Source organism: Electrophorus electricus, chromosome 23 (assembly GCF_041902795.1).
Source record: "Electrophorus electricus isolate QZ-2024a chromosome 23, ASM4190279v1, whole genome shotgun sequence".
Taxonomy (NCBI): domain Eukaryota; kingdom Metazoa; phylum Chordata; class Actinopteri; order Gymnotiformes; family Gymnotidae; genus Electrophorus; species Electrophorus electricus.
In genome coordinates, this window is record NC_137519.1 from 1,870,875 (window position 1) to 1,898,739 (window position 27,865).

Sequence of the window (27,865 nt, forward strand, 5' to 3'; positions counted from 1 at the left end):
CTGATAAAGTAAAAGAGAACAACTAATGGTTTCCAAAAACATGCATGCATACAACAACTGTAAGGACAGGCAGTATTATTGTTAATGCTCTAGAGTCTGTTGAAATGAGATCATTCAGAATTATGACCTGTCTTAGTGCTGTGTTTAGCTTTAGACTAGCTTGAAAAGGCTCTGATAAATTAAATATGATTCTGGCTCTGGACAGCATCCACTCCTTTGAGTATTTTTAGCCATCAGAACCATCCTTCTTAGGAACCGGAGACATAACTGCAATCTTAAATTCTGGAGGAATAAATTCTATGTCAAGAGAATTATGTACTCTACTAGTAATATGGTGAGCAAACATTTTATTAAAAGTGCTGTGGGACCTGAATGATGCACATAGGTTTTGGACCCCAACATGGAAATAAATTCAATATTAATAACAGTAAAACTAGAAAAAGCAAGATAAATTGCTGTGTATTTTTTTGCATTTCTATCAGTAAACATTATTAGGCTTAAGCAATTTGTTAGTTGTAGTGAAAAGCTGCTTGGTATTTCCCCTGTCATTCTTTATACTTTGTAATTAACAAGGTTCTAGCTGCTCTTAGGGATGCACTGTATTCCACTACATGTTGCTCATACATTCTGGTCTACGGACAAGTCCAGGTGCTCAGGTTGCTTGCTGCAGGTGTTTATTGTACATACCTCATTAGTGTACGATGGAGGCCAATTACAAAAAAAAAAGCTCATAATGTTGAAGGATCTTGATCCAACACAGATGCAATAACAGAATTAGAACAGTCAACAGTGAACTTGTTTGTAAGTGCAGAAACAGCATTTGACAGGGTTTCATATTCTGTTTCAAATTCCTAAATCTGATATGCTTACTTAAAAAGTGGAGTGAAGACATCAATTGTTAGTAGTATGTGATTTGAAGTATCAACGTCTATTCCCTCTGTTATCAAAAGAGCAAAGCGACATCTACAAAACCACAACTAGTCTTGTGTTTTGTCAAGTTTTAAGACTAGCACACATTTTGGTTTTCACAAACTTTGCTGCTTCAGTTTTTATGGGGCCAATTTGCATTAACTCTAGATTGTGAAGAGTGATCAGAGGAATTGCAATTAATTGCAAAGTCATTCCTCACCATGAAAAATTACTGCATTTCAGCCCTGCCACAGAATGGCTTGCTAACATAATTTCAGTGATCTTCTTGTTAGGTCAGGAGAAAGTGATAATGAGGACAAGGCAGCTGATTTAATTCAACTATTTATTGACTCATCAAGAACTTCAAGGAGAGAGGTTCAATGGCAATGAAGAAGGCTTCAGGACGCCCAAGAAAGTCAAGCAAGCACCAGGACCTTCTCCTAAAGAGGATGCAGCTATGGCATTGGGTAACCACCAGTGCTAAGCTTGCTCAGGAATGGTAGAAGGCAGGTGTGAGTGCATCTGCACGCACATTGAGGCGAAGGCTTTTGGAGGATGGCTTGGTGTCAAGAAGGGCAGCAAAGCAGCCACTTCTCTCCAAGAAAAACATCAAGGACAGACTGACATTCTGCAGGAAGTATAGGTATTGGACTGCAGAGGACTGGGGTAAAGTTATTTCTCTGATGAAGTCCCCTTCAGACTGTTTGGGACATCTGGACAAATGACTGTCTGGAGAAGAAAAGGTGAGCGCTACTATGTGTCCTGTGTCATGCCAACAGTAAGGCATCCTGAAATTATTCATATGTGGGGTTGCTTCTCATCCAAGGGACTGAATTTGCTCAAAATTTTGCCAAAGATTACTGCCATGAATAAGGAATGGTATCAAAACATCCTCCAAGAGCAACTTCTCCCAACTATCCAGGAGCAATTTGGTGATGAGCTATGCTTTTTCCATCATGACGGAGCACCATGTCACAAGGAAAAAGTGATAACAAAAGTTTCTTGATGAACAAAACATTAAAATTTAGGGTCCATGACCAGTAAACTCCTTAGATCTCAATCCCATTGAGAACCTGTGGACAATCCTTCAAAAGAAGGTAGACAAACAAAAACACAGGAACTATGATCAACTCCAAGAAACTGTAAATTAGATTTATAGGGTGATATATCAATAAAACTAGAACTGGAATGTCACAGTTAACTTTAAATAATAATAATAATGACCAGGATGATTTTAAAAATGTTGTTTTGTAGGACATTTGTCACTCTCAGTGATGTGTTTAAAGTTTAAAATATAAACAAATATTAAAATACAAGCAACACAATAAAAATAATATATTAACAAAAGTAAGTTCAAAACAAAAACAATTGATTGTCATAGCAAGCATGTGAAAACAAAAAAGAGAAACGAAGACTTAGTTAGATGCTTGAGTTTTATAGAGCTGTGTGAAGGTATGCACATTCATATGTGAAAAGGGAGTACATGCCAGGGTTTTTATAGCAATGACATGGAATAATCTGCTTCTCATTGAGGACAGTCATGTTTGAGATTTGGTAAGAAGGCCAGTGTCAGAGAATCTACAATTCTGGAAGGGAGTGTATGGAAGAAGTTTAGATAAGTAAAGCAAACCAGTTGTTAGAGGGGCTGTCTGTTGGCAATAGAATACTCACTTCTTATTTAGGGCACTGCAGGGTTGCCACGCTTGTTGTCACAGGGGCACTGGCCCCTGCACCCCCCCCCCCCCCACCACCATAGCAGAATAGTCACTGGTAGTAGAGCAAAGCCTCCTTGCTTCCTATTGCAATTATTTTATGTGAGTTATAATTGGAGGTGTATTGGAATTTCTTTGCTTGTTTTTGTTTTTAAATGCAGTTTTATGGAATCATCTGGGATAGATGTTTCAATGTTTTGTAGTGTTTGGCTACAGTGCTTTTAAGTCTATAATTCATAGAAAAACAAACAAAAAAATCTTGTCTTGAGTAGAGCTTTTGCAGTAGCCTCTAGCAGCTGACTGCTAGAATCTGGCAGACATTTTAGCAGATAACTTTGTTGTAGTTTTTTGGTGACTCTCTACAACTTATTTTTTGATATTATATCAGTTATATATTATAACAAGAGTGACTTGTTAAGAAGAGTTCTCTGGTTTTTATTTAAAACTGTCCCGAATCCAGAAAAACTTTGAAGACTAGCAAAGTTTTAGTTACTTTTTGATTGGGTAGTTAGATAACCAGACTCCCTCTCTTTTTAGTTACATTTTACTAAGTAATTCTTAATTTGGCTGTTGCATAGGACTGGGCAATTATGAATCGAAACTGACATTCAGAATGTCTAACTGATGCAATCTTGGCCATGTTTGTTATTTCATTAAATAAATTTAAAAAAACAACAACTAGCATGTGTGGTCCCATCCAATAAGCCAAATGGAAGCAATATGGAGGAGAACTCAAACACAGAGCAGCTTGTACCAAAAAATAAATCAAAATATCATGTCCATTGGCATATTTTGTCTTTAGTGAAGATGACACTGAACACTGTGTGTAAACACTGTGGAGAAGGCATTTCAGAAACCAAAGGTAATACCATGAATCTTTTTCAACACTTGGAGTGCAATCATATTATCAAATATGACCAGTGCATGGCTCAAAAAGAGAGAGCAACAAGCACCCAGCAACAAATGTCTCCACAAAGCACCTTTCAGTAATGCAGCATGAAAAGGATTCAAGAATATGGAAAGAAATAACTAATGCCATTTTCTACTACATCATGAAGGATATGGCTCCCATAGCTACAGTGCGATTAAAAGCTCATTAAAACCCTCGACAAAAGACGTACTATACCTTTGCAAAAATATTTTTCTCAAACTGCAGGGCTCAGAATGTATAAAATGTCATTAAAATGTAGCTGCCCAACTGAAATCTATTCCACAGCTACATCTGATCTCTGGTTATGTAGGATGATGGACCCATACTTTCTTTGTACTACATTGACAATGAATGGAAGCGTAACAGATGCTTTGAACTGGCAAATATTCCAGTGGATCACACGTCAAATGGTTGCACAGGGCCTGAGAAATGTTATTAGTTCTTGAAGAGTTCAAGACGTTCAGAAGAGACTTGAGTTCAGAAGAGACTTGTGGCCATTACAACAGACAGTGACACTAATGTTGTCAAAGCTGCAGAGCTCAATGCATGGACACGGCAGCAATGTTTAGGACACAGGCTGTACCTGCCAATCGCTAAGTGCACATGAGCTTAACAGACACAATGCTACAATATTTAATCATCTGAATGGGGATATCTCGGTGCTGACTTGCTGCTGTATTCTTTCTGTGTTTGTGTGTCATAAATTCTACATGCCTTGTGTTTTTTATTTTCTTTGTGCTATTGTTAAGCATATGTTTAAAAAGGTGCTATGTAAATAAAGATTTACAGCTAATTTCATCATGCTCAATAAATACTGTGACAACAAAATCTGTTCATATAGCACCTTTATTAATGTTAGTGTGCCTGATATTAGTGTTGCAATGTAATATTGACATTACAATGTAACAAAATGCTACACTGAGTCATCAGAGTATAAATAAAAATGTGCTGTTATTAATCGGATATTATTTAGTTTAGAATTAAGAGGCATTTCTCTTCTTTTGTTAATTTTGCATGAGCTGTAAAGTTTGTAAAATCTTCAAGTGTAAGTGAAATCATCAGTAATATAATTGTTTTTGTGTGCATGTTTATTTCAGAAAAAGCAAAGAAAGATCACCATGTGGCGCGAGCAGGGAGGGTGTGCTTTTTCCTATAATTAGAAAAAAAGAAGGCAATATAACTGTCAGCTTCAGCAAAAACTAGAATCAGAGCTGAGCAGCTACTTGTTGTCCTGTAATTAGAAAAAAAAGCATTATAACTGTTAGCTTCAGCAAAAGACTAGAAACAGAGCTGAGCAGCTAGTTGATGTCCTATGCTAGATATTGAGGAAAATCCACTGAAATGGTGGAAAAAGCATCTTTCCCACTCCAAGTAAGGTGACAAAAATGATCTCCTGCATACCAGCTCCCTATCTGAGCAACTTTTTAGTTCAGGAGGAAACATTGTTACTTGCCTCAGATCTAGCCTAAAATGTGAAAAGTTAAACATGCTAGTGTTTCTTGGTAAAAACCTAGGCACTAATGCATACCTAATACCTAAATAAAATAATATAACCTAGTACCTAAATAAATAATAGTATACTAGTGCATAGGATGGTATCGCTGAAAGATTGCTCTTAATTAGCAGTATTTTCTTGACATTTTTGATTATTGCAATATTTGAAATATTTGTTTACAAAAGATGCAAGTTATTTTTTACTTTTCACATGACATTAAAAATAATTTATTATGTTTTTCAAAAAATACAAGTTATTTATTCTACTTTTTTAGGAAAGTTGTTTTTACACTAAAACAAAAATGTGACCTTTTTTATAAGATTTCTTTTTTTTTTTTGCTTTTTCATTCTTCTTTTAATTTGAGGTTGCTATGGTTATACACATGGCACCATTTTTCAATTTTACTACTCTATCAGAAATTTATTGCTGGTACTGTACATTCAAGCATAAAAAGAATCAATGCACCTGCACCATTTCAGGAGTCTGCATAAGGTTTATGTGGAGAATTTGTAAGAACTGTTCTTCAGTTTAGAAGAGGGATCTTCTACCATCATGTATACATTATACAGTTCATACTGTACTGAGAGACCCTGGCACTGTTTTTATAAGTCTCTTATAGGTAGGCCCTGATACCTTTTTTTCATGGCAATGTTAATTTCTTTCAGGGTTGTATACTTTTATCACTTTATAGGCTGACACGTTTTCATTGCTTGTCAGTTTGTAACATTCCAGTTACCTCTGATAAATAATAATTTCGTAAAATTTCATGTTATGTTTGCCTCCCCCTTCACCATTTATAGGTGGCAGACTCCAGCCCTGTACCCATTGTCCTGTACAATGTACCAGCCAGTACCTTTCTGGATTTACCTGTGAGTGCTGTGATTGAGTTATCCCAACATCCAAATATAATCGGCATCAAGGACAGTGGTGGAGATGTGAGACACTTTTTTTTATTTAATAATGTATTTTTTCCATTTCTTTAGCAGATCTCATGCTAAAAGGAAATGCTAGGAAATGCTAGGAAAGTGTGGAAAAGAATCAAATTTTTGTCACCCATGCAGGATCATTTAGAATATAAACCATTCAGTATTTATCGTGGTACAGCATTGGATTCAAAGCTCCAATTCTTACACTGTATTACTTTGTAGGCTGCAGTAAAGCATATATTACAAACTTATAATGCAAATGAATTCATGGTTTCTTTCTTTTGCCTTTTCCATTTGCATAATGGTTAGATTACAAGAATAGGTCTCATTGTGCATAAAACCAGATCACAGGATTTCCAAGTGTTGGCAGGATCAGCTGGGTTTCTAATGGCTTCATACACAGTAGGTAAGAGTTAATCCCAGTCCCCTTGCTCGACTTCTCCATGCAAAACAGAGGTTTGTGGATTTCATGATCGGGTAAATTATGTAGTCTGTTGTTAAAGTTGCTGTAAGGCTTTTTCCCTTCTGAGGAATATGTTAATGGTGCAGTAAATAATAAAACTTAAATTTTTTTATGTATAGCCTAGTCTTACAAGTTATTGCATGATCCACTAGTACCTTCTCACTTTATAATGTCACACACATATGATTAAACATATCTAATGACTGTGCCACTGAACGATTTATTCAGACTTTTCAGCCTTATGATGGAAACAACAGCAACAGATTTTAAATGTAAATACCACATATTCAAAATGCACATGTGCTGGGAATTCTGTACTTCTGGCACTAATGTCCAGGAATGGGAGTTTTATCTGCGGTTTCACAGAAGGGAAATGATCACCCTTATTTCAGGCTGCGTGACTGCCCTCACAAGCTTGGGTTAATCTATTGCCAATTAACATTGAATAGATGTTAGCTAAGATTTTACCATTACTCAAAATTAAGAGAAAAGTCTTTGAGCTGTTTGCAGTAGTGCAGATAAATTAACCCTCCTTTTGAGGTCTAACCTCGGTTGAGGGGGAAAAATTCCACACCGCACAAGAAGCACTGTGGCAGGGTTAATATACAAAATCATTTGCTAAGAATAGGAGGTGGGTTCTCCCAAGTCCATACTGGGGGGTGGGGGGTTGGGGGAGGCTGTCATAAACAAGAGTTCTGTGTTGATTTCGGATTCTAATATAGGAAATGAAAGAGTTGGCACAAACCTTCTGTGTATATCTGGTGTGAGTGGGCTAGATATTAATGTTATGTGCAGTTACGTTCTCTATTTAGAGAACTGCACATTGTTGTAAATGCAGTGGATAATCACATTGTATTTAGAGAGCCTGAAGTTCTACAACATCATTTTAAGATTTTAATGAAGACTGGATTTAACCTAGAATGGTGCTTTTTATAATTTGGGGGTTTTAGGCAATTATGAACATAATATAACCTATGTCCTGCCCTTTTTGTATGTTTGTTTATTCAAAAAGTAGGCTATTTCGCCTTAACAGCAGTCTTTTCTATGACTTTTCTATGACTTTTGCCCAGAGAAACATTTAAGTGTGTCATAGAATACAATTTTAGGTATTTTACCTAGACTTTTTAAAATATATATGTGGCTTGGCCAGGTATATTTACTTCACAATTATACTTGCTTTTTCCCACTATAACTAATAGCTAAAAGTAATTATAAATAGTAATAATAGTCTGCAATAGTCTAATAATAATTGGTACTAAAAGATACATTGTAGGCTACAACAAATACACAAGGCATGTCACTGTGTTATGGACCATGACACAAGTTTTACAGCGATGGTGACAGGAGAATGGATGTTTAAATGTCACTACAACTTCTTTTTACAAAAGTAAAATAATGAATAATTATATTAAATATAATAAATGGTTGCTATTTTAGAAGGCTGTTTGAAATGCATGTTTATTTGTGATTTAGCTCCACAGTAGCTACTTACCACAGTGTTTGGCCTTTGTAATTAAGCTAATTAAGCTTTGTAAGCTAGCTAATTAGCTAGCTCATGGCAGCTAAATGTAGCTGTCTTATCCGTATATGTAAACAAGGTTGATTATCAGCTGTTACTATTTTAAGTTTAAAACCCATGTCAAAAGACTCTCAGCTAACAATGATGTGTGTGTATATACCTTTATAATATTAATCTGTAGTACACAAATGGGACACACTCTGATATAGAGACTAATGTCCCACCTGCGACGACAAGGATGAATGCCAGAAAGGAACCATATACACTAAAACAGACACAGTGCAGCACCAGCTTTCAAGTAACTAAGTACTGTAAGGCAAGAGAACGCTACACAACCAATATGCATAAATGGGCTTATCACAGTACCCTCCTCTACCCCCTTGCCCTTATGGTGAGTGTCACTATGTGGCTTTTTTCCCACCTGTTATGTGTCCCATGTGCCCTCTGGTTACTTTCCTGTTTCCATGTTAGCAGTGTGTCCCCCCTTCACCTTTGTATCTTCCTTCTTTCAGTGTGTGTATAAATACCCCACTGTTAGTTCCAACCTTGGTTGGTTATTGTGCCCATGTAACTATGTAACTATGTTTGTGAATCCTTTTGTGAATGCCTTTCTATTGCTGTTTGTTTGTTAGCTGTTTGCACTTGTCTTGTTTTTGATGTTTAATTTTCATTAAATGAAGATTAAATTTTTTTTCTATTTTTGTTTCACATATACATCCAAAATACCCAAACAGATAACCAAAAAAATAAATAAATAAAACATATAAAAACAAAACATTAGGTCAAATCAAAAATGAAGCCAGAAGAGCAGATAAATTAAAAAACAAAACAATAAGCCCAAACATAACAAATATTTCACCAATAATTACTATTTGCTTTTTTCTCAACACAATAGGCAGACAAAGATAAAAATCAATACTATTTAGACAAAATGCTGTACAAATCATCAATCACAAACTGTGGATGACCATTAACATCAGACCACGAAGCCTAAAATACTGTTACACCATGCCATAAGGAGCGAGAATACAGATGTGTTAGAATCCATGCTATCACTATTACTACACTATGGCACATTCTTCTATTCTGCTGCTATGCAATAGCCGGTGGCACGATAATAAGCTCCACAACAGCTTTAATTATAGCCCTGTTAGATCTAATTTAATTATATTAAAGCTGGGCAGACAAATTGAGGTGTCACATGTGTTAAATGCTGCAATTCTTAATATTGTATCAGTTAACAAAGTCTTCACAATAGGGCAAATAATTGAATACTATGAGTTGGATATTATTTTTCTAACTGAAACCTGGCTCAACAGTGATGCTTTAAACAAATCAGCCCCACCCCAATATTGTAAGATATGTCTTTTGAATATTTTGCTATTAAGGCAAGCAATCAGTTCTAATGATTGTCCTATATCACACACCTAGACACAACACATATTTATTTGATGAATTTGTTTGCAAAACAACTGACTTTGACTACATTTTACTTCCTGTTGATTTTAACAAGCCCACTGGTCGGTCCTACTACTCTATTTTGACAAAACCACAGATCCTACTACTTGTGATTTCGCCGTGTTGTTAAATTCCTTTGACCTCACGCAACATATAATAGGGCCTACATATAAATATGGCTATTCTTTAGACTTAGTTATATTCCTTGTGGTAGAGATCAAGGTGTCAAACATACTTGATGTAAGACTCTTGGACTGTTACTATGTTTTCTTTATATTTTCAGTGCTCACCAGTTATAAAACAACTGAAGAAACTGTTACAAAGTGGTACTTTACAGACTAAGTGACGTTTATTTTTTCATCAGAAAATACAGGAAATGTGTATGCAGTATTAAAAAAATCATGAAATAAAGTTTCTACACTGGCAGATGTTTAGTTTGTCCTCTCCTTACACTTGAGCAATAGCAGAAAAAGACTCTGGGAATTGCTGAAAGAAGTGATGTCAGGTGTCTCTGTTAAGCCATCTGGAGGTGTTGTGGCTTATAAGTAAAACACCAAAGGAATGAGGGTGCTTATCTGATGACCCCAGTGAAGTGATTACTCACATGGAAGAACACAATAACACATTTACCAAGTGTAAAGTAAAATTTGGATGGATCAGATTAACTGACTGAAATGTTAAATTTAGAAATGCATTGTAATTTACTTTATCTGTATAAGCCTACCATTACTCAAATGTTATGTATGTGATGTATATTGATAGAGATCTACATGTTGATTGAGTGAAATATTGTTTTCATGACATTAAAGGATGCACTGTATTAAACACCAAGTAGAATGTTTGCTACTTGGGAAAGGGAAATGTGACCGACCTCAGTACAGTTATCTTCAAGGGAGCGCTATTAACTGAAGTGTGATGAGTGAATAAGTACTGCAGTCACTTTGGAATGCCATTACTCTGTGGCTTTAATGATGTTTAAGTGTGCAATGGATTTGTCAATCATCATACAATTTGTGTGAAAAACACAGGCTGTTTCAAATTTTTCCATCTGTACTGTTGTACAGATAAATATGTAATACTGAAAATGTAAATATATCAAATAATATATTGTTCTAATAATGATTTATTTGTCATAGTTGTTTCAATGCATATTTATTTTACATATAATGATGGTGAGTGATTATAATGACTACATTGTTGTGATAACCAATTATAGGCTGACCTCAACTATTCTTGTATTTGTAAGGTGCTGTGGGTGGAGTGTGTGCTCTAGCGAATGTCCTGGGGCAAGAGGTGTGTGAGCTAGCACAGCTGTGTACATCCGGGGAGTGGGACAAGGCAAGAAAGCTCCAGTATCGACTCATTGAACCAAACATAGCAGTGAGTGTTTTATTACCATGGTAACACAGCATTGCACACCATTGTAAGAGGAAGATATTTTATAGGAATGCTGTATAGGTATCAAGGTGATAAATGACAGCTCCACAGTCCATGAACCTGACCTTCAAATTTTAACCTCTCAGTACCATCTAGTGGGTATTGTTTTCTTCAGGGCATCTGAACCCCCCCATCATTGAAAAATATGAAATAGGGCATTGTGGTTTCAACCCTAGCTGTGAGATTCTTAAATTCTCAGCTTAAAGTAATTTTTAGCATATCTGCCTGAGTATTTATTTTTTAAATAAACCTTTAATAATTTTTTTATAATGAAAGACTTTATTTAACTCTATCATGTTGTCACATTAGGATACCGAATGTGCAGTGGCAAATACAATTAGACAACTATATGGAACTCTACCTAAAAAAGTTTAAAAGTTGAAAAAAATGGACATTTTAATGAACTAGTCCCTGAACATCTTCCACCTAGTCCCTGAACTTCTACTTTAATGGGCCAAAAGTCCCCCATTATAACGTTGAGCGGTAAGGAGGCAGATGCATGTGCGGAGAGGAGTGAGATTTATTATGGGCAAATCAAAAATCAGAGTCGTTAAGGCAGTCTAGGGTCAAAGAGCCGACATGGAGAGTACGGGGATACATGAATAACAAAACAAACACAAGGAGACAAACAGGGGAAGCAGGCTATAACAAAGACTAGGGAGAACTCAGGGCTAAGAAACACGAAGGCTAGAATACACAGAGTACAAACCAACACATTCACAATCACATAAACGCAACCATTCAAATGAACAGCCCTAAACTTTGGGATCCAGACAGGGTTTATACATGAACTTAATACTAGAAACGAGGGACAGGTGTGGAAAATCAAATGAGGGAAGGAGAAAAACGAAACCATGGAACTAAAAAACACAAGATAGGGAAAACACGGAAAACAGAACCTGGGAGGGACTGATCGTGCCACCCCTATATATGTGAAATCAAAGCTGGAACTGGCTTAATGTAAAAAATTATTTATATATATGTATGTATGTATGTGTGTGTGTGTTTGTGTGTGTGTGTGTGTGTGTGTGTGTGTGTGTGTGTGTGTGTGTGTGTGTGTGTGTGTGTGTGTGTGTGTATATATATATATATATATATAAAATGTTATAACATGATAAAACAAAACATAACCACTTTGCGATTGATGCTATGGAAAAGGAACAAAAACAGAAAAACAAAAGCACCACAAAGTGCCATATGAATCATAATGCCAAAGGGTGAGAAACTGTGACAGGCACATAGCAAGTCTTGTTGAAGTGCTACATGGAGAATTCTGGGCATACTCTGACCATAACAAAAACCGGGCCAAACAACCTGCTGGTTTGGTTGTGGATAGAGAATGGAAGTGATACAAAGTCACTGCCAGTTGGTCTGTAAATGGCTTTCATGCTTTGGATGTTTATTACAGACTTCTTTCTGAAACCATGTCTTCTGGCATAGCATAGAAATGAAAAACTTGGTTAAATAGGGTGTCAGCAGTTTGAAAAGTTTTTGCTTTAATCCAGCTCTAAGCATTCCCACTTTTGGTCCATACACTTACAGGCTTTTCCAGGGGACACATGATTGTCATGACGATAAGCCATTGAATGTGGTCATCTATCTTCTATTGATCTGGAGTGAGATGCATGAATTGGTTGACCCATATTTTGAATTGGAGACTATCCAGTCTTTTAGATTTGACTTTTATTGCAGCACATAACTTCTAGTGATGCTGTTTTAGGTATAAATTGGTGTTGCAGTCAACAGAATCCACATTTGGACTTAGATGTCCTTGGCTCATTCGTGTGTGTGTGTGTGTGTGTGTTAGGAATGTGAAGCCAGCCCTCACTGCCGCCGACTACAATTAAAGGACCTTCTAGTGTCTGAGATGCAGAGACTCACCAAATACCCCTTGCTGCTGGATAACATCAACAGACACAGAAGGCATGTATAGAAACCCTCACATACAATGTATTGAACCATGAAAACACTTCAGTATACACACACATACCAGCTTACCAAGGAGGCAAGCACACACACCCTTTCTCCTGGATTAACACTAGTATGTGCCCCCACAACAGCTGGTTCTCCAGACCTGCAGCCATTGCTGAGGGCACAGGCGTGCTGCCGTGGGATACTACGAGCTGTCAATGAGATCGTCAGGGAGACGGAGCACCGGCGACTGCTCAGCCGTTATCAGCGCAGGCTAGACTTGTCCCCTCTGGAGAGGCAGGCCAGTCCTGTCGCTGCTCAGTTCAAGGTACGGCCTTACTATGTATCCACCATCTGCCTTCCAAACAGCTTCTCTGGTCTTGGAGCACCTGATCCAGAGTATGAATTATTAACTATATTCTTTTTCTATGTAGAATCTGGACCTGACCACTAAGAAAATGATCCACGAAGGACCGTTGACTTGGAAAGTTAGTAAAGATAAAGCTATCGGTAAGAGATCATCACAGCTGAACAAATCACTGTTAACTCTGGGGAATGCAGCTATTGAGAGCATGGTGCTATGCTGACTTGGAGTTATTTGGTTCCCTGCTACCTCACACATGACATGGTCTGAATAACTGTGTGTGTGTGTGTGTGTGTGTGTGTACACCTGCATCTGCCTGTATGTTCATACGTGTGTATACACATGTTTCAAGGACTTTTAATGTGAATGGATGCTTTCAGTGATCTGTGTGCAAGCTTGCATACATTTTTGTTTTTCCTCTTGCAAATGATTACTTGACAGGTCCATTCTCACTCTGTGTGTGTGTGTGTGTGTGTGTGTGTGTGTGTGTGTGTGTGTGTGTGTGTTCCAGACATTCATGCTCTGCTTCTCTCAGACATGTTGGTGCTACTCCAAAGGGGTTCAGGTGACCGTTTGATCTTGCGATGTCCAGTGCGCTCACTGGGTGGGGTTTGGGGTAGGAACACGGACCTCAAAACCCCCTTTTGCCCCGTTGTTCGCTTGGATTCATCTCTTGTCAGATCTGTGGCTACAGGTATATTTGTAGTTATTCTTACAGCTATGAATAGCCAGAATAGATGAATGGGTCTGGAATAACTATGTCTTTATTTTATTTTTAAAAAATTAAGATGCCAGTTAGAAATTGCATTTGGGTTAGTTTGAATACATTCTTTGACAACCTGCTCTTCTCTATCAGATAACAAGGCCTTGTATGTGATCAGTACATCAGAGAGACAGATATACGAGCTGGTGGCTGGGACTTCCTCTGAGAAAAACACGTGAGTTTGTTTTTTTGTCTCTCTCTGACCCACCGTCTTCTCATCAAGGTCAACCAGTCAGCACTGCTGTGTCTGTTTTGTGATAACATTTATGGTGTCAGGCCATTTATGTTCAGATGATTTTAACAACATTGTGCTGTTGTAGAAATTGGGACCTGATGGCTTTAGCGATGTTTCCACAGATGGAAGAACCTGTTAGAAAAGACCATCTCCTCGGCCTCTGGAGGCAGTGAAGCCACCAAGCAAGGATCAACAGCTATCCCAACTGACCAATCAGAAGCCTACATGCATACTGGTGGGCAGGGTTATGTGGGAGGACGAGCTAAAATGGCTGATGCTGCTCTTCAAGATGGTAAGAATTTGTTACACTCCGTTACACAGTCATTGTTGCACTATGATAGTTAAACAGTATATTTCTGGTGGTGGTGGTGGTGTTTTTATAAATAGAATTTTAGCAGGCTCAGATATTTACCAACTTTTTTGCACCCTTTGTGTTCTGCCAGTCAGGACACTAAGACTGTTGATCCTTGGATCCTTGGATCCTTTAGAGGCTGCCAGTCAGAAGCAGAAAGTGACATCATTGTCCTCACAGCAAGAAGGGCAGGAGATGCCTTGCCAGTCACCAAAAGGCCGTTCACACCTGGAGATGCTGAGGCATGAAACGAGGCCCTGCCAATCACGAGCAAGCATACGGCAGCGCATGATAAAAAATGTGGATGGAATCTTTCAATCAATGAAGGGGCTGATGAAAAACCTGCATCAGCTTAGGGTAAAGTGGATATATTACTCACGCTCTCTCAAACACACACACACACACACACACACACACACACACTATCATTGCAGCTAGCTAGCACTTTCATGTTATGTTTTAAAAGAATGGCTTTGTGCACTTGTGAGATCCTGGTTAACTCCTTGTTTTCATTTTCATAGGAGATTGAAGCAGACCACTGTAGACTGCTCACAATGGTGAGAAAAAAGTCACCTGTCAGTCAGTTCAGATGACACCATCCATGGGTCTTCCTCCATTATCAGGACACCATCTATTTATCTTGGGTCGAGCGATGGTAAGTGTGTCAAAGAAGCCATTTATAAATACTGGGGCTAAACCTGTTTAATGCTGTACCACAATTCTTTTTGATTGTACCAAACAAAAAGATCTAGTCTGGAATCACTAGAATAATTTGGGGTTGAGTTTAAATGGAGCACACAGTTGAATATTAAAACATCACCGCAGATCTTGGGTCTTGCTATTGCCAGACTGAAAACTGGCCTTCAAACCTGTAGCAATTCCCAATTTTAACTTTAAGAATTTTATGTATTTATTTGAATAATGTTTAGTATTGATTTTGGAGTTGATGTAATTATGTTGCTTATGGTGTACTACCCCTGCAGACTGTGGCAATTGTATGGTCATCTTTCCAACCTGTTTAGGTAACGAAGAAGGGCCAACAGAACCAGTTCAGCCCAAGATCCATTCTACAGGATTTTGATTTATTACACGAGACATTGTAAAGAGTTTTACTTACACATTTGAAACATGAACACACACATACTAAGGGTGTGGCATTCCTGCCATTTCATACATCCTGTGTAGCTCTTTACTAGAATCCCAGCATGCCTTTCTCCTGGGAGAAACCTGCAAATATTGTATTGTCTGCAACTGAGAAGAGAGACAGGACAGACGAACCTTCAGCTCATGCACCGAGTTGGAATAAAAAGCATTCAAATGAAAGTCCAGATATGTGAGGTGTTTTTTTTTTTTATTAGGTAAAGCTAAAGTTGGAACAAGGGAACTGAGGTGACAGTTTAAAAAAAAAATTAGTCAGTGAAGATGAAGAAATGGAACTAAAATGAGACTGAAAATGTATGGCTGAGGAAATGAATCTGCCCATTAAAGGGACCCCCCCCAAGCACTTTACCCAATACATGTATGTTAATACTCACTCACGTCATCAGTGACAAACTGGCAACCCAACAGGTACCATTTTGCTCGAGGACCCATAATCAGCCCATGTCAACTTGACCCAAGATTGTGGCTCTCTTCGCCTTATGGAAAGTGTGGATGGGTGACTTAAACAAATTCAGGTTCTTTTTCACTGGGACCCCTGCAAGACACATGGGCTCCAAGAGAGTATTTTGCATTAATATCATCATATGTCTATGTTGTATCCTTTATTTTATAAATTAACACTATGCGAGAGCAAAGAATAAAGAGTGTGGAAGGAGTTTATTTTATTTCTTTAAGCGTTCTACAGAATAGAAAATAAAGGTTTGGCCTCTCTTTACGCACAATGGATAAGGCAGGGCGTACTGGGATTGCCATTGTGTTGTGGCAAGACATCATCTTCACTGCTCATTACTGTATACTTATTTGTGCAGCCCTGTTCTGGACTGACTCCTGTCAACATTGCAGGGAACAAAAAGGAACATATTTGTTGTCTGATATCATGTCATTACCTATGAAGGGGCACCTTCTGTGTAGTGTAAATACTGTGAAGCTCGTCCCTCACCTCTTGAAATGGCTCAGTGATGCCAGGGTTGGTTTTTGACACATATGAAAGGATTTATACTTTGATCTGTTAAGATGTTGGTAGAAGTGGCTCCTTTACACTGACTCCAGTTTGGCCTTTGTTGTATAATGGCTAATGTTATGGTTCAAAAAAGAATGAAACTGTCCAAGATCAGTGTTAAGGACCAGGTTCTACCTTAATCTAGCTGCATCTGGATGCTAATAGCCTAATGCTAGATTATGCCATCACATTTCCCTTTTATAAACTAACCTGTGAAAGGGAGAAGGAAGAATGGCCCTCTATCCTGTGTGGCTTTCCCACTCCCATGTGTTGGGACTGTTTTGAGGGTCGTTGGTGTAATTGGATTTTGGGGTGAATGTGGACCGGGCTTTGACAATTGACAAAATGTATAGAGCGGCTGGTCCATTTTTGGCTTTGTATGCAAGCATCAAGATTTCAAATCTGATGTGGTCAGTTACTTCATACTGCCAATGAAGTGAGCGCAGCAGTGGAGTGACATATGAATTTAGGAAGATTGAAGACCAGTGATGCAGCTGCATTATGGACAAGTTGTAGAGGGCTGATGGCTCTTAGAGGAAGACCAGCAAGTAGCGAGTTGCAGTAGTTTAGCTTTGAGATTACAAAAGACTGCACAATTACCTGGGCAGCTTCCTGTGAAAGAAAGGGCCGAATCCTTCGTATGCTACAAAGGAGAAATCTGCAAGACCAGGTCAGATTTGAAATATGAGTAGAGAATGACAACTGGTTGTCCAAAGTTATGCCCAGGCTACGAGCAGCTTCAGATAGTGATACCAGGGAGTTCTCGATGTACATAAGCTTGGCTTTACTGGGGTTGAGCCTCAAGTGGTGGCTGTCATCCATGACACAATGTCAGTCAAGCATGCTGAGATAAGTCTGGAGACCTGCGTATCGGAGGGTGGGAAAGAAAGAAATAATTGGGTGTCATCAGCATAGCAGTGGTAGGAAAAGCCATGAGAAGATATTACATCACCAAGAGAACAGGTATACAAAGAGAAGAGGGCCTAATACTGAGCCCTGGGGGACACCAGAGGAGAGTCTACATGGATTGGAAGTGGATCCTTTCCATGTTACCTAAATGGACTGAAAACATTTCCATGCAGAGCCAGTCACACCAAGGCTGGAGAGAACAGAGAGGAGAATGTTGTGGTTTACTGTGTCAAAGGCTGCTGAAAGGTCCAGAAGAATCAGGACAGAAGACAGTTTGGCAGCTTTAGCAGCATAAAGATTCGCAGTCACTGCTATGAGGGCTGTTGAATGTGCTGGATTGTAGCCAGACTGATGGGGATCATGCAGCTACTTCTGTGTGAGGAAACCAGATAATGAATTGTAAACTTCTCGTTCAAGGGCTTTTGAGAGGAAAGAGAGAAGTGATACTGGTCTGTAACTGGTTATGTTGGTGCTGTTGAGTGTGGCATTCTTGAGGATTGGTACCACCCTGGTGGTTCTGAATGCAGAATGCAGATCTCTTGAGATCGTCTAGAACAGAGTGGAGGCAATGGGATCCAGCGGACATGTCGGATTGCTGGAAGTCAGGAGTTGAAGAGTTTTTCTGAGCAGAGAGGGGAAAAAGAAGCCAGAGAGTTGGATGTACAGGAATGAACACTGGCTGGAAGAATGGGAACAGAGGAAAAGGACCGGCGGATTGCTGCAACCTTCTCCTCAAAGAAGAGGATCAGACAAGGTTCAGACAAGAAGCCTTGAATTAACAGAATCTAAGGCAAAAATAATTAAACTCAGAGCCTACCATACCCAATCAGAGAATGATCCCGGAGAAAAACCCAAAGGACTACAGGCCATCTTTTGCGCCATGCAGTTTACGTTAGCTGTCCTAATTCTCTAGGATCGCTTTCTAAATACAACGCTGCTGTATTGAAGGTGGCCCGCAACCCAGATAACAGTCGGTCAACGATCAATAAAGAATCAAATCTACAAAAAAAAAAAAAAAATGAAGCTGAAGCAGGCGGTTAAATAATAACCTAAACTATGATCTGAAGTAGTATGGTAGAATAGGGTGAACAACGATTGAAAGCTGTATATTCGGTGAGTGATAACCTGTAGAATATTGAGGAAAGGGATCGGGAGTTTGGGACGGCGGGGCGACACAAGGAACATGGGGGAGGAGAAGTGTTGGCATGGGGCGTAGTCGGTGTAGTAGCCACGGTTTGAATGAAGGAGACGGAAATATGTGTTTCTGTGAATAACAGATGAGTAGCTGTTCCCGCAGGCAAAACAGGGGAAAACGGAGTGGAATTGTTTGGTTTAGGGAAGGTGCACGGCCAAAGGAACAGACAAGAAAGTGCGACGAGTACGCCTGTTGTCTAATAGTGAGTGTAAAGAAACGTGGCGTTAAAACTGCTCAAGCGTATAAGAGTGAGGATAAATTATATGCTTAGGTGAAACAATATTATGCATGCCGTAATGGAAAGTAAAGCATACGTTTTATGCTCTCTCCATGATCCTTAACGCTCTTCATTTGGATGGTTTTCCAGCCGAATAGCTCTGATTCGCAAGTGTCTGGGTGATGAATGATAGTATTCACACACGCAGCGGGGCTCAAGGCATTGAACCAACGCATAGTGGAAGAGTTGGGAACGGATCATGGATTTTACATTGCACTGATCTTAAGATGTAACGTATTGCCTTTAAGGATTACTTTCTTTATTTCCATAGAACTGGGCAGTGTTTTGCAAAATTTCACGACGTGGATGTTGAAAAGTGCATTTTATTCCAGTCTGGAAAACCCCTGCGCTTGGATTTTCTTTGTGCCGCAAGGTCCTTAGCATTCGGATGTAGCCCCTCGCAAAGAAAGGCAAGTCGCCTAATTTTTGTAGTCTTTTTTCCCCTCACAGCGAATTGAGGGAACGACGCCTGTCTTCGCTTTGTGTTTTTCACCTTTTAACTTTTGGAGCCAAGTAAAACTCATTTTAAGCGTCGCATTGTCCTGTCCGCGTCGCTGTGCTCTAAGCCTGCAGTAATTTAATAGTTCTTGGCGTATTGGTGGATAGGGTTATTGGAATACGGTGAACTCGGTGCTGACATGCAAACAAAATGGAACCGGATTGATGAACCCTGCTGGGTATTCTTTCATTTCCTTTGTGTGGAGTCTCGTCAAATTGTTTCTTAAACCCAAATACTTGATTTCAATAAAATAATTCTTAATGTTTCCACTCATTTCACTTGTTTATTGTTTTGGTGGCTTGAAGTGCATGTTTTAATGTATGCTTACAGCAGTAATCTTTGTATCAGTAGACGCAAACTGTTTCCACCATACCTTATTGCAGTCTTCATTGGAAAATGGGTTTGGCTACGATTTAATCCTTAGCTCGCCTAACTCCAGTAAACGCGAGAGAGAACCGATACTGTGTGTCAAGCAGCGACTTAAGTTGTTGCAAAAGCTGGGATGTAGATAGTCCTGGTTATGTATTTACAATCGAACACCAACTTAAACTTTTCTTAAATGTAGGTGCGGCGTAAACTGCCTTAGATTCATGGATATTTTGATTACTGTACCAAACTTGGTCCAGTCCCAGCATTCGAGCTTTTCAATGAAGGCCTCTAAGCCTCGGCCTGTCTTTGCGTGGGTGTTGGGGGCGCCCTGAGTACCTCCCCTGCAATTCTTGTCCACTGTTACTCTGAGGCATTTAGGCCTTACCCTGTGCAGACAATGATCCGCTGAGCTGGTTACGTCGCTTGGCGACAAGTAATTTGAGATCACTGTTGATGGTTTACACCTACCTACAAAATGACAATGGGTCAAAAAAAAAATGCATTGTTTCCAAACCACAGAATAATGCAAAGAAAACACATTCATGGTACTAATGTTTTAACTTAGGATTAGTTAAGAAATCAGTATTTGGTGGAATATCTCAGATTTTGATTGCAGCTTGTTCATGCATCTTCAGGTGTTCTCCACCAGTCTTTCACACTGCTTGTTAAATAAGCTTTGATTACCTAATCAGAATCTCATTAAATACAAAGAGCTGTACATGTGGTGGAATTCAACAGACTGTGGAATTGAAATCATTGCCAAATGCAGAGATACTGATTGGGACTGATCTCTTAATTTTCTTCGAGAGTTATGTTTTTATATATGAGTTTTTATTCTAACCTTTATTATAAAATGCATGGGGTTATGGTCCCATTCTATTCTGTTCAAACGTAGGCCTACTGTTTTTACAATTCCTGTGAGAAGCGTGTGTGTGTGAGAGAATCCAAGAGCCCCTATTTGAGATTGATGCGTGGCATGTGTTGGGAGTCTGCCCTCGACAAATGGTATCCTTGACTGTATTACCAGTTTTGTAAACAATCCCTGACAAGTGGGTGAGTAAGAAGTGCATGCACACAGACACAGCAGAAAGAGGAGGTCTGTGTTTTTGGCTTCCTAATCAGGAAAGCTTGCGTTCCCTTCATATACAGCCAATCAGAGAGAAGGGGACAGACATTTAGAAATAGAAAGTGAGGAAAGTTGTGGTTCTTCATTAAAGGAATTGGATTAAGAGTCACTATTCTTAAGAATGTGTTTAGTACCTACTCAGGCACACACAACAGCTTCTTCAATGACAGTTGCTGCTGTTATTTTAGAGCTGACCACACACACAGACCCAGGTAAACATACGAACAGCTCACTGACATATTTTTGCTCTCCCCAGAAATAGGGTTGTGTGGTTAAAGGTCATGTAACCATAGAAACCTAGCCCCCACACTGTTCACTGCTCCTGTACCCTCTTATTCATTCCTTTGGTAAGAGCCAAGCTTGGTAACCCTGGAGATGATGGGAGATGGCTGGTGTGTGTGTGTGTGTGTGTGTGTGTGTGTGTGTGTGTGTGTGTGTGTGAGAGTGATGAGACCTTGTGGTGAGTGTGAGAATTGTGAAAGTACCGATTCACAAAGTTGTTGAACGATGAGCCTGTTTTTGTAAATTGCTTCCTTAGGGTGAAAAACATTTAATACCTTGAAGGTGAAGTGGTGTGTAATGCTATTTTCTGGTTTGTTCATTATTCTTGCACAGTTCAATTAATAGATGAAGACTACAACCTTTGTTTCAATTTTCAGTGTGTATTCAAGATGTTCATTTTCAAAATGTGACTCAATTTTATACTATCACTGTTCTGGGACATTAATGGATTCATTGAAATATATAAAAACAGATCTTTATAGATCTCTACATATTATGGTGTTGCTCTGATTTTATATGCACTTGTTCATTCTGAATGAGAACAGATTGTAGTGAAATTGTGGGCACTTGTAGCTCACCTTTAAGAGCAGATAGAGCTTTGTGCTGACACCACCAGTCTTTGGTTTGATTAACAGGGAGCGTGTTCACTCTGAGATGTGTTGCTCTGGATTATGGTATTTGCTTTAAAGGTATACTTATTACTCTTCCTCCCTCAGGTTAGTCCTCCTCCTCCTCTTCAGCCTTCAAAATAGATTCTCTCAGGAGTAAGGTTGAACTGCTGCAGCTGCCGCTGGCTCTATCCTCTAAATCTATCTCAGAGCGCAAAACTCAACTGGGCATAGCAACAAAATGTTCCAGGAGGCGGAGCTGGGGTCCACAAACCCCGCCCACTGGCCCCAGACATGGACAACGAGTCACAGTACTCGGGCTACTCCTACAAGTCCTCCCATTCCCGTAGCTCTCGCAAGCACAGGTGCGTATGCCATTTCCCGACATTCTTCCCTTTTGCCTAAATGTGGGTGGGCATTGATGTTTTGTCTAGAACATACAAATGTGAATGTACACTACTGCAAACACTGAGGGTACCACCGTATCGTTATTTAACGATTATCCATTTTATGTTGCTTTATGTACCAACTTGGAGTATACTGTGTATATAAATGTTTATATACATCTGTGTGCGCATGCGTGTGTGGTGGTGTTTCAGGGATCGGAGAGACAGGCACCGCTCTAAGAGCAGGGACAGCAGAGGGGACAAATCGGTCACTATCCAGGCTCCTGGAGAGGCCCTGCTGGACACAGAGTCCACACGTGGAGATGATCGAGTCCATGTTTTCACTTCATACCTCCTCCAGCCTGGAAAACCATTCCACTATAGCTTCAGACCATAAAAAGTCTATAGTGCTTCAAAATATGAATGATTGACTTTTTTTTTTTTTTTTTACTGAAATGTTGGACTGGGCATCTCATGTCTCCTCATGCAGTGTCAGAAATTTTGCTCTAAAATCTCGCAGTACACATATACGCAACACGCGTATAAAAACAACCAATAGGGAACAGCCTGCCATAGCTCACATGCCAACTACAAATAACAGTGGTATAGCAAAATGAGCATGAAGTATGTGGGACACAAAAATATTTTGTGCAGTTGTGGCAGCAGATAGAATGCCTTTTTGATGTCACATTTTTGTGACAAAAGCACAATATCTTAATGATCTAGCATGATAGTTTCCAGAAAATCTGTATCATGTAGTCCGATATTGAGAACAACTATCGATGGAGCACTGTGCCATGGAGTTTGGTCAAGGTTTCAGATGCATCGTCTTGTACAGTTTGAAATGCAAAACAATGTTTAAGACTGCTGGAATTGCACAGTGCAAAGGCAGGTTGGGGTGAGTACCAATGTTAGCTGGCATGCTTTTGTTGTAGACTTGATGGCCGATTCATTGTCTTTTTTCCAAGTCAAGCTTCCACACATTCACACTTGACACTGTAACCTCATCAGCATGGTATGTTACTCTACAAGTCAAGTTTTCAGAACCAACTGATGGTGAATGACATCTCAAAACTATTCTTGAACGTACTTTTTCAGATTTGAATTCCTTACTGAGAAGTTTGAAAGAACTTAGGAGTCGTTGTTGAGTTAAAAAAAAATGTGTCTGGAGTGTGAATGGCCATCATAACTTGCATTTTTCATCGGAGCCTTGCTCACTAAAGCTGTTATTTTAACTAAGCCTACTCGCTGGTTGAGTTAGCTAGACAGGCAAGCTTGTTAAGGTTTAATTCCCGAAGTTTGGGCCCTGCTGTCGGCTTGAATGTCAACACGTAGCCCCCAGGAGAGAGAGTTTCGCCTGTGAGCTAAGAAAGGGGGAGAGAGACAAGTACTCATGCATGTGAGCACACAGCTAGACAACATGGAAAAAAGACACCCAACATGCAGCAGGAGTGGCTAAAGCCATACAGAAAACATGAGTACATGAGAAAGTGTTTTTCATGAATATAGTGGAGTGTTCTGATAACAATTTGGTTTGTTTATTTCATAGAGCTTCAAATATTGCATTGATGGAACCAAATAGACATTTAGGAGGAATTTGCCATACTTGCCATACGTCCTTCGCCATATGCATTCTTGCATTTTTCTCTTTGCTGTTTTCTGTTATAGTCATAAATTCTACATATATTTATTGAGAAAATCCTTTAAAGAGGCGCATGTCCATCATCACGTTTTATTTGTTTGGCTTTTTTTTTGGTGTTAGATTCACTATTGTAAACAAAATTACTTTTTTTGCATTTGATGTTGATATCATTATGGCAGGATTTAGTGGAGGTACTGGTGTCTATATTAGATGATTAAATACACCGCACCAGCAGTTCTGAATCTTTGTGTTAAATAATCTATGCTGATTGTCACGATCAGTCCCTTCCATGTTCCGTGTTTTCCATGTCTTGTGTTTTGTTCCGTTCCACGGTTTCATTTTGTCCTCACACTGATTGCGTACACCTGTCCCTCGTTTCTAGTTCATGTATTTAAACCCTGCTGTGTGCCTTGGTCGTGGCTGCCTGTACACGGGCATCTCGTCGTTCCCGGAAGAAGCAGGGTCACGTTTATTTTGATAACGACGAGATCCCAGGTAAGCGTCTACCCGTCTTGACCAACGCTGCAGGGGGGAGCAGCCTGCAGCGCAAGACGTGAAACCACGGAAACAGGGAGTCCAGGAGGGTGGCCAATCGTGACATTATTACACTCAGGAATTAAAAAAAATATATTGTAGCATCCCATGAAATGTGATCTTTCACACATAATGAGAGCAGTTGGCAATGAACTAAAACTCAATTAAATATATCAACTTCCCCTTAAGCCTCTCATATACTCCACATTTAGGAACAAGCCTACTCCTACACAATAAGCAGTGCGGTATATGAAAAGAGCAGGCGTATCAAATAAACAGAGCAACATGGTTAAGGTCCAGCCAGATATGTAAATGTCTGCCAGAACATCCAGTGTGTGTCTGCCGTTCGGTCAAAACTGGATCAGTCCAGAGGCCGCCCCGTCAGATCTCTTTTGAACAAAACAGTGGTCGAAATGCTGTTGAGAACAGTTTTACAGTTACAACAACAGAAAAAAGACTCAAATATATGCTGGATGGTTTATTCATTAAGGGAGAAAGCTGTCTCTCTTGTGAAGGATTTGCCACAGAGACCTGGGCATGTGGTATGGTCTCTGCACGGTGCCGTCGTTACGCTCCAGACCCTCCACTAGAGGAGACAGAAACATCACAGTGGAAATAAAAACAATATAGTCCTGATGATTGGCATATGTGTAGTAGCTTGAGAGTGAAATGTGTGTGTGAGTGTGTGTGAAGGATTACTCCATAGATCCCTTTATGTGCTCGACTGTTTCATAAACGGAAGCGAATCCAGGGAGAGAGAAGTCTGGAGGAACGTCCTGCCAGTCAAAGCTAGGCAGACATCTCCCTAGTTCTGGGTGGAGGGAGAGACAGAAAATAATATGACTAACAATTAAACCTGCTGACTTATCACTGCAGGTATAAGTACTTTCCTGGTGGTTTGGTTATGTTTTGGTACATAGCATAGTCAAACTGTTACAAAACAGAATGGACAAATAGACAGGTAGTTGTGTAATCCTGCTGTCTGTACCTGGTTTACTTGGGGTGTAGAAATATGGACAAAGCTCTTGATTGAGGATGTCTTGGACACTCTGTAGTGGAAATGCATGTGAAAATCTCATTAACATGCAGAATGCTATGTATGCACAAATGCTATGTATGCGTGAGTGGCTAAGCCAATGCATGAATTACATGTACAAAGAGTTGCATATTGCAAAGACTTTTGATACGACAAATTCTGTTCTGTCAAGAGTGAGGTGAAGGTTTATTTCTCAGAGATGAAGCTGGTTACATTGCTTATTTGCAGTGTGAGGTTTTACCAATGTGGTTTGGGCGAGGTCAAGTCTAGGGTCACAATACTGCTGCTGAAAGAAGTCTTTAGGCAGGGCATTTGGGGCATACGCCTCTGGGGGCAACTTCCAGAACTCTGAAGGGCATTTTTTAACACAGACCTGCAAACCAACGCACAAACACACAGAGTGAAGGAGATCTTATTTGAGTAGCTAAACACAGTGTTGCTTTTTTTAATTTCTATCTACACTATTTACACATTGTTCATTGCATGATACACCAAAAGGCTCCCAAACCAAACAGCGAAAAGAGACCCAAGCCCCCAGAATTACAAACTGGCATTCACATATTACATGCTAAACTGTTTTGTAATAAATGAGTCTCATGTGCATATTTCTAAAAGGCTACTGACATACGTGTTTGGTTTCTGTACAATGTCAACAGGACATTTGTATGGAAATCTCACTTGAGTGGTTGGACACTGGAGACCCTCTAGAGTGGCGTCCATTTCTGTCGTTGCTCTAGCACACTTCAGAAGGTCAAAGTAGAGGACGTTTGGTTTGTCACTGAAACACGAGAGGATGCAGGAAACAAATGCAGCTTGACACATGAATATTAGCCAATTAAATAAACAATTTTTATTCAATTTTTTGAGTATGTGTATCAGGATTCAGTGCTGAAGAGTCACAACACTACCCAGCTAAGTGTTCTTTCTTCGAGGGTGAATTTGACAGGGGTAACCAATAAACTCTGCAGTGTTGTGACACTCCTAGACATGAGTTTGGACCCCTTGGTTTAGAGACAATCATTAAACACAAGTGATTTGATTGGTTCCACTTGTTGCTGTGCAGTGCCAATCATGAAAATCTTAAAGCTAAAGTCTAACCCATCTTGTCTTGTTGATGTTTCATGTTTCCACATGATTTGCACCTGCACAGCTCCATTGTAACCCTAGTCCGACTCACTAAAGTCCATTCGAAAGAATACTGACGGTGTTCCTTACATACTGGGTGTGCTGTTTTGGTATTCCTGTGAAGATATAAATACCAATCCAGTATGTGAGGGACTTACACATTGACTCCAGCTCCACAAAACATCCCAGTGGAGTTCTGGGGCAACACGACATGACGAGAGTCTCCAAGCAGCCACGCTGTGTTAGAACCTCCGTTAGAAGGATATCTCACAAGCCATACATGGGTAAAACACCTTCCGCTTGAGCCCACAATAATAATGATTTTTTTCCCCAATGAAAGTGTAGTTGGAAATGTTTCTTACCCAGGGAGCGAATAAGAATATAGGTGACAATGGCAGCCACAAAAATAATACAGCAGATAATGTCTGCACATCTCCTGAACAAAAACAAGAAATATTATTACACATTGGGCAGCTTCCTGTGAAAGAAAGGGCCGAATCCTTCGTATGCTACAAAGGAGAAATCTGCAAGACCAGGTCAGATTTGAAATATGAGTAGAGAATGACAACTGGTTGTCCAAAGTTATGCCCAGGCTACGAGCAGCTTCAGATAGTGATACCAGGGAGTTCTCGATGTACATAAGCTCGGCTTTACTGGGGTTGAGCCTCAAGTGGTGGCTGTCATCCATGACACAATGTCAGTCAAGCATGCTGAGATAAGTCTGGAGACCTGCGTATCGGAGGGTGGGAAAGAAAGAAATAATTGGGTGTCATCAGCATAGCAGTGGTAGGAAAAGCCATGAGAAGATATTACATCACCAAGAGAACAGGTATACAAAGAGAAGAGGGCCTAATACTGAGCCCTGGGGGACACCAGAGGAGAGTCTACATGGATTGGAAGTGGATCCTTTCCATGTTACCTGATAGGACTGAAAAAACTGGAATCAGATTGTGAGCTAAGAAAGGGAGAGAGAGACAAGTACTCATGCATGTGAGCACACAGCTAGACAACATGGAAAAAAGACACCCAACATGCACCCAACATGCAGCAGGAGTGGCTAAAGCCATACAGAAAACAGCGCATCTGGTAATGGGACATCCAATCACGGTACTAACCACACACAGTGTAATAGCATACGTGAACTCACAAGCCTTCGCCTTGACAGCACTAAGGCAACAGAGGATCAGCAAAATTTTGGAAGCACCACACATCACGTACACGCATGAACGAATCAACATGGC

At 39.7% G+C, this 27,865-nt stretch overlaps 2 protein-coding genes across 6 annotated transcripts in view; both read left to right on the top strand.

The window, feature by feature from the left end:
• The window catches only part of LOC118240420 (4-hydroxy-2-oxoglutarate aldolase, mitochondrial-like), a 35,285-nt gene extending 22,028 nt beyond the window's left edge, over nt 1-13,257 (top strand). For 3 of the 5 annotated variants that reach the window (XM_081706069.1, XM_081706068.1, XM_081706067.1), the window contains exons 5-10: nt 5,848-5,982; nt 6,283-6,379; nt 10,660-10,793; nt 12,658-12,773; nt 12,911-13,089; nt 13,196-13,257. In XM_081706069.1, coding sequence (XP_081562195.1) covers nt 5,848-5,982; nt 6,283-6,379; nt 10,660-10,793; nt 12,658-12,773; nt 12,911-12,983 — 555 coding nt within the window. In that variant the 3' untranslated portion in view covers nt 12,984-13,089; nt 13,196-13,257. Of the gene's footprint in view, nt 1-5,847; nt 5,983-6,282; nt 6,380-10,659; nt 10,794-12,392; nt 12,429-12,657; nt 12,774-12,910; nt 13,090-13,195 lie in introns of those variants that run through there. The other 2 variants (XM_081706066.1, XM_035520742.2) reach the window with 2 other exon arrangements.
• A 5,463-nt stretch (nt 13,258-18,720) lies between these two features.
• On the top strand, nt 18,721-24,166 carry LOC118240422 (vang-like protein 2). The gene is made up of 3 exons (XM_081705884.1): nt 18,721-18,942; nt 22,010-22,266; nt 22,501-24,166. The coding sequence occupies exons 2-3, from the start codon at nt 22,196-22,198 to the stop codon at nt 22,682-22,684; spliced, it is 255 nt and encodes an 84-aa protein (XP_081562010.1). The 5' UTR covers nt 18,721-18,942; nt 22,010-22,195; the 3' UTR covers nt 22,685-24,166.
• Nucleotides 24,167-27,865: the final 3,699 nt, after the last annotated feature.

What these genes read in the sequence shown, in the direction of transcription:
- LOC118240422 (XM_081705884.1), top strand. Translation starts at nt 22,196, where the DNA reads ATGGACAACGAGTCACAGTACTCGGGCTACTCCTACAAGTCCTCCCAT. An exon ending in CGTAGCTCTCGCAAGCACAG is followed by an intron (nt 22,267 to 22,500) that starts GTGCGTATGCCA and finishes GTGGTGTTTCAG; the next exon opens with GGATCGGAGAGACAGGCACC.